This window comes from Pseudomyrmex gracilis, unplaced genomic scaffold (genome assembly GCF_002006095.1).
Source record: "Pseudomyrmex gracilis isolate BER0280 unplaced genomic scaffold, ASM200609v1 scaffold_2, whole genome shotgun sequence".
NCBI lineage: Eukaryota > Metazoa > Arthropoda > Insecta > Hymenoptera > Formicidae > Pseudomyrmex > Pseudomyrmex gracilis.
The window spans coordinates 1,747,362-1,754,627 of NW_018020586.1; the positions used below are offsets into that span (position 1 = coordinate 1,747,362).

Sequence of the window (7,266 nt, forward strand, 5' to 3'; positions counted from 1 at the left end):
TTTACCGGGCAGACGGGGGGGGGGAGAAGGGGGATCTGGATTCGTATACTTAATTCACCCTTGAAGGATCTCGTCGTTTTAACTTGTTGCACCGGTAAGGCAGGCTTACGATCCGAACGTTGGCGTTCGTCTTTGTGAATCTCTATTACCGTTTCTTGTCGTGTTCTCGCACGGCTCGTTGATACAGATAAGAAAATATGACATACACGACGATGTCACACATACGACGTTTGTACTGTGTGTGCGCGCGCGCAGAAATATTCGCTCAAAATCGAGGTTGGATAATTTTTTAAATAACAAGTTTTGAGACTGTTTTATTCGTAACGTCTTTTGTTTTATTTAACAAATCGGTATTGAGTTTTTATTACGATAGTCGATATTTACATATAAAGAGAGACACACCATCACTATATCAATCGCGAAATCTTGTCGATCGTTTTCAAGGTGAACACACAATTCGCACAAGTTTCGTGATTTCTTCAACCTTCTTTTTGTACATAATATCGTTTATACATTATGTGCAATGTATAAATTGTTAATGCTGTCAATATTCAAATCCAGATATTTCAGATATTATTCTAGGTACTCGGACAATATTAGTATGTTCAACAATACATATCGTCATTGTTCTTAATCTAAATTTGTCTATTACTTACGATCCTTATAATTATACTTGTTTTTTAAATAAAACTAGAATATAAACTAAAATATTTTTATATATTTTGCGATGAGTATTGTGTAATGTTACACAATCTTTAAAACATATATTAAAAAATTGGTTTATTTATGTATGTATAAATTATATAACACATTTACGTGTATAGAACCTCGTTATATAACACGTATTATTTATTATTTTAATATATTATATATCAGTACTAATGTACTTTAGTACTAAGCTATATTGTCATTATTATTTACGTAGAGTAACGTAAAAGAAACCAAGTATTTGAATACTTGAATTTTAATTAAAATCGATAACACAAGAAATAAATCACTTCATTTTAGTGGTAAAAAACTTTCTGTAATAGAGAGTTGTGTTGTATCGTACAATACAAAATTATTTTCCTGATATTAGCAGTAGAAATATACATAATCACTATAATATAATAATATATATAACAATAAATATAATTATTGTACAACAAAAATATTACACTTGTAGTAATTATGTAACATAAAATCAATATGCTACATAATATATAGTTTTATATTTAAGAATAATATTTATAATATTATTCCTCCTCCTCTGTTCTATTTCGATAAGGTGTATCCAAATAATATCAAAACTGTATCTGAATGTTTGTATAATGACAGCAGTAACATTTACATTAGTTTTTTATTAGCATTGCCGGAAAAGAGAGTCATTTTATAGATTCACAAAAGATTCTATAGAATTACTAAGACAATTTAATCATTTTAACATAGGTATATACATTTTATAATATATTTTTGTTTAAATATTTATAATATATATAATATAATTTATATAATATATCGTATAACATATAATAAAATGTAATATACGTATATAATATTATACCACATAATATTATATAAGAAAATACTTATGACACACGTCGAGACGGATTTCAAGAGCTTAACAATCTCAAATTATTGATAAACTACTCGTTCAACAAAATGTTTTACATAAAAATTGCATACAATTACAAGAAAGACATTTTATATCACATAAGTTTATCTAGACTCGTTTTAAGGCTTTAAGAGAGTCGCGTTTATAATTTTTTTTGTAAATATACAACTACACAAGCATGTTTCTAATTATAACTCAAATTTTTATTTTAGCGTGTTATATTTCACGTATATAAGTATTTTGTATTTTTTTTAAAAACACAAAAAAATATTTCTAACGTATATAATTTTTTTTTTATAGCATGAGTAGTTAACAAATAATTTGAGAAAGTGTTCTCAATTACATAATCATTACGGGGGTAATGAGGCACTTTGAATAAATAATTATAGATTAAAAATTGTGTTTCATGTTTATAACAATTTGAATGAAAAGAGACTTTTTACGATATTATTTTACCAAATAAAAGAAAAAACATTTAAAAAACCGATATGACAAGCAATTGGATATTATAAACAAAAAATAATATTTAAAAAATTGATGTAAGTAATTAAAACTTGGAATATACTTTCGGGGTATTTTTCAATCGTAAGAAAGAAATAATAAATTAATGAAAGGTACAAAAAAATAAGTTCTAAACATAAAGTCACTAGAGGCTACAAAGAAATGTAAATTATACATCTTTGTAAGTAATGCTGAGTTCTACTTTAAAGTTTCAACTTCAAAGTAGAACTGATGCTCGACACATTTTAAAATACATATTTGAAAGATAGAGAAATAGAAAATTTGTAGCCTCTTACGTTTCGAACAACAAGAGACTATATTACACTAATTTAATGATAATATTACACACTAGAAAAACTATATTTATAGACAACAAAGTATAATAGAGTGTCATGATTGACTAGATTGACATTATTCATATTGTTCGTAACAACAGCCGCTTTCTCAGTTTACCTTTGTTTATATTGTTTGCTTCATTTGTCATTGACCCACACATTATGTAATTTGCGTTCTCTCGTTTCTGAAACAAGAATAAGAAATTTATTAGATAAGCACAGTCAATATTTTCTCAGACAGCTGTCGGAGAATTTTTTTTGTTTATTTTAAACATTCCGAGACCTTACACGCGAAGGTAGACGACCTGAAAGTAACATGCTCACGCCTTTAGCGTGATATCGATTCTTTCGAGTAGATCACGGTTCTCTCGCCGGTAAGTGATGATAAAAAAAGGAATCCTGCAGGTATACGAGTTGAAAGAAGTAAGGGATGATTTCAGGTAAGGGCGGTTTTACTGCAAAGAAGTCCTGCCCTGTGAGCGAGAGGAAAAGTAAAGTAGAGAAAAAAAAGAGACGAGGGAGAAAGAGAGAGAAGAGAACATCCGTACCGGTTCAAAAACCGACAAACGGGGGACAGGAATATCCTCAAAGATGCATTCAGGTTAAATGCAGCAAACGAAATCGTCCTCGTGAAAAAGAGAGGCGAAACCTGGATAGGACAGTCAACGAAAAAGTGAGAGACGGGAAATAAGAGATGTGAAATCTAAAAGTTGCGTCCATCAAGATTAGATTCGAGCTCGAACGCGGGCTTTGGAAGGCAATCGAATTTTTTCTACTATTGATGTGTATTTAAAAAAAAATATTCGTATCTTATATTTTTTTTATACTAGATAAAAGATTTTACAAACATTTACTTATTCTACGCTGTTATATTTTTTGCAAAGTGTACGTTAAACTTTCCTACGCGTCTCTCTCTCTCTCTCTCTCTCTCTCTCTCTCTCTCTCTTATTACAATTAATAATTTTTATCTTCGCAATTGTTAATACCATAATTTTTTCTCAATTTAAAACATTAAAACGTTTACGTGTTGCTTTGTTCTCAAAATTTATGCAATAAAATCTCATTTGGTGATAAACGTACATATTCAAGTGAAAAAAGTGTCTTTTCTGATGATCGAATCGAGCGACTTGGAGACGTCGCTGAAGAGCGAGGGGTCACAGAAAAAAAAACGGTAGAAGAGAAACCGACACTCATGCACATACGTATGCGCATTAACGTACTGTGAAAGAAATCGCGGCACAAAAGCATCGCTCCTCGAATGTATACTCGGTGGCGCGGTGAATGGAGTCTGCGATTTGAATAGACAGGGTTTCAACGAGGGTTCGCGCGCACCATTGTGCGAGGGCAAGGTCACAAATCTAGTCGGAAATTTCTTTGAGCTTCCCCGGTAGCATAGCGATGTGTGTTCACCCTTCGAAATATACGATTATTTGAACTAGCGAGGGTGGCGAAGATAGAAAAAAAAAAAAAAACAATATTTTGGATATTGAAAGTAACTGATCGAACTGTCAACTATATCGATTGATAATTTCTGATTTTTCTGGAAATGTGACACAAATTAGTTGTATAAATAAATCTTAACATTATATTATAAAAAAAATACTGGAAAATATTTAAAATATAAAAAGTATATAAAGTAATTAGAAAAGTATGTTAAAATTGAAGAGAGCTCACAACAAATTCAATCACAAAAATATTCGATAAGTAAAGAGACTGACATTCACGGTTACGACACGTGTAACTTTTTTAGAAAACTTCAAATTTGTAATTACAATCAATGTTGTACCACTTCGTTCTCAGTTTATTTCTTAACTCGTAAAATATGATTAAAAGTGAAACTATCAAATCACTACACCAACCTTAAGAAGAACGCAAAAGCTGTTTACGTAGACGTTCTCACTGATTCTGCCACCAGGAAATGACGTCCAGCAACTCCTCGTCCTCCGGACTCATTGGTTCGTAATTGTCGTAACTGTCTGAATGCGTTGTGTAAAGCGTGCCGGGTGTGCTGTAACCTTGACTCCCGGCCGATGAGGTTTCGGAAACGAAGCTCGGCGTTGGCGAACTCGATGCCTCCGAACACGTTGTCGGAACGAAGGTTGTCGGACTCGAATTCTGTCTGAGTTGTTGATGCCGGTGAAGATCAGACCCGTGCGGACTACCATGATGACGGATCTCCGTGCTCATGCTACCCCGCAGTCTCATTTCTGCCGGATGATGACTGGAATCGGAGGTGACGCCGTTTTCAGAACTACACGTGGGCGAGTTCGAGGACGTCGAAGATGTGGGTGAGGATCCACTGGTTTCCGAACTGCCGTCGTGTTCCTCCAGAAGACGCTGAAGACTCCTAATATATTCCACCGCCATTCTCAGAGTCTCGACTTTGGACAATTTTTTGCTGCCAGCTCTGGATCCGCCGTGAGTGCCGGCAGTGCTGCTTCCCAATGCCTGCGCCACGGTCTGCGGTATCCGTTGTCTCAGATTGGCAAAGCCGTCGTTCACCAGCTTCACTCGGTTGCGCTCTCGCGCGTTTCGCCTGGCAACTGAAGCAGGTTGATGCGGCACCGTGCCGTAGGGTCCGGTGGCCTGGCTGTAAATTTTCGACCGCTTGCAACCATGCTGCAGCGAGTTGCTATTGGCTGGCATACTGCCGGTGGAGACAATCACGTTGCCGCGATGGGTTTGAGCAGTCGAGGTGGCGTGAAGACCGTGATGGTGATGCTGCTGCACACTCAGCATGATGGGTAGGATGTTCTCTTCTTTGGACGCCACTAGGGTCATATCACGGGTCCAAATTCCCCCCCACCACTCAGGAGCAGGAATTGTAGCAGCGCGTGCCGAACGACTTTCGTTGGATTACACTGCCTCGATACCAAAGAGAAACTTTGTTCGAGCAAGCTCGAATTGTGATTTGTTAACACTTTGTTATTACGCGCGAAGAAGAAACAGATGAGAACGCGAGGCGTGCTCGATCGAACGGTAAGAAAAGTGTGAGGAAGAAAAACTACACCCTCGATGCTTTCGGTACGATTCTGGCTCCCGAAATGCTTAACCAATGAGGGTTCGGGGTCTTATATAGCCAGGGCGGGCACGCGCCTATCCCCTCCAGAAGCTCTCATACCCGGTCTCGGGTTAAGTCCCGTCTTTCTCCCTTCCTCGTTTTACAGGCCCACAGCTCTCTCATACCCCCGTGATTCCCCACTCCCGCGGTCCCAAAGGCCCTACACCTACTTCAGGTTCTCATCTTCAGTCGTTCTAGCTCGCCGCTACTATCCCGATATGTTTACTGATTTACATTTCAGAGCACGACCGCACTGTTATCGATATGATAAGGTCTATCATATCATCGGCGTGTGCTCGGGATATTTGAACAGTTGATAAGCCAAAGGCGATAAATCTCATTTCGGAAAAGATGTAAAGTATATATATGTTTGTTCCTTCGTAGAGTTATGATGTTTTTCTCAATAAGCAAAGCGTTTACACAACAAATATTTTATTCACGTTATTTGTGTGGTTTTTGAGTTTTCGAATTTATAAAATTAAATGACACAAAATTAGTTATTATTAAATTAGTTACAAAATTAGTCATTATCAAATCCTGCAAATTATCATATACCGATTGTAAGAATTCATCTACGCTCTAGACGATCAATGTATAAGAAAAAAATACAATTGATACATCGGTAAGATCCAATGTTTATGTATTTAGTTGGTTTTGCGATATATTCTCGTGTGAGAAACACTGGTGTACACACATATGAAGGGTCCACATCCTCACCGGCTTTGCGGTGTCTTGGGCATCGAAATTTGAACAGTTACAGAGAGAAAGAAAAGCTGGCCCGAAGACCTGGTACAAGTCGAGAGAGCGAGACGGCGAGAGAACGAGGTACACAACATACGACAAGGACAGATACCGAAGAAGAAGAAGAATGATGAAGAACAAGGAGTGGGAGGAGATGGAGAGGTCTGCGGCTGGAGGGAAGCTGTGCAGAAGACGAAGAGATATCAGAGGAGGATGAGGGAGCCCAGTGGCACGGAACATACGAGTACCCGAGACATTTGCAACGGTGAGAAAGAGAAGCAGCGACGGTAGAGAAGAGTATAGCGATGGGCACGAGTACGTGGTCTTCTTGTTACAGCACCTTAGTTTATCGCAAACATGTTATTATAAAACTTAAAAACAGTTTGATGAACATCTATTTCTATGTGTAATTTTTTTAAAAAGAAAAAACACATTAGATAAAAAAACATTCTTCTTCTTCGCGAAGCTACGAAATCTACGATGATAATGTGAAAGAGTTGACCATCCTGAAGAAACATGTCTCATTCTTTTTTTTTTCCTGTCAAACCAACTCTTTCATGTGACAAAAAAGACGAAGAAGTTCTTCAGCAAAAGAAACTCTTCCACAGAAGTAGTGATAAAACGCGCTCGTTGCCGTCACTAGTAAAGAAGATATGTATGACGACAAAAAGGAAGGGGAAGAGACGCGAGCCGTCCTCCCTTCCTCACATTCGTGGCGCGCGCCTACTCCCATCCACTGGCTCCCCCTCTCTCTCTCACTCGTCCGGTTTTATCCTCCGAACGGAGGAGCGTGCGTCCTGCGTGCGTGTGTTCGTGCCGTGCGTGTACAAGGGCGCACGCGTGCTTGATCGAGCCTCGTGCGCTTAAGGGCGCTTGTGTGAGGGATGTGTACGCGCGCGCACGCCGACATGTGAGGAGCCGCGCGTTCGTTCGCGTATGTGTGCTCCTTTCGTACATGTGCGTGCTCGCGCGTGGAACAGGTATATGCTCCCCGTTTCTTTTTTTTTTTCCTCCTCTTTTTAATTCTGGCGGTT

The 7,266-nt window shown here is 37.6% G+C and overlaps 1 protein-coding gene across 3 annotated transcripts; it reads right to left on the bottom strand.

The window, feature by feature from the left end:
• Nucleotides 1–2,041: 2,041 nt before the first annotated feature.
• LOC109853440 (achaete-scute complex protein T3-like) lies at nt 2,042–5,469 on the bottom strand. Of its 3 annotated transcripts, none has more exons than XR_002250117.1 (3): nt 4,290–5,469; nt 2,719–2,903; nt 2,042–2,615 (listed from the first exon to the last, which is right to left on the bottom strand). XR_002250117.1 is itself a non-coding variant. In XM_020425581.1 (2 exons), the coding sequence occupies exon 1, from the start codon at nt 5,209–5,211 to the stop codon at nt 4,327–4,329; it is 885 nt and encodes a 294-aa protein (XP_020281170.1). In that variant the 5' UTR covers nt 5,212–5,469; the 3' UTR covers nt 2,060–2,615; nt 4,290–4,326. The 3 variants fall into 3 exon arrangements, 1 of the variants encoding a protein (XP_020281170.1); XR_002250116.1 differs by having other exon boundaries at nt 2,714–2,903; XM_020425581.1 differs by lacking the exon at nt 2,719–2,903 and having other exon boundaries at nt 2,060–2,615.
• Nucleotides 5,470–7,266: the final 1,797 nt, after the last annotated feature.

Excerpts from the sequence above, each read along its gene's own strand:
- LOC109853440 (XM_020425581.1), bottom strand. The coding sequence starts at position 5,211 with ATGACCCTAGTGGCGTCCAAAGAAGAGAACATCCTACCCATCATGCTG.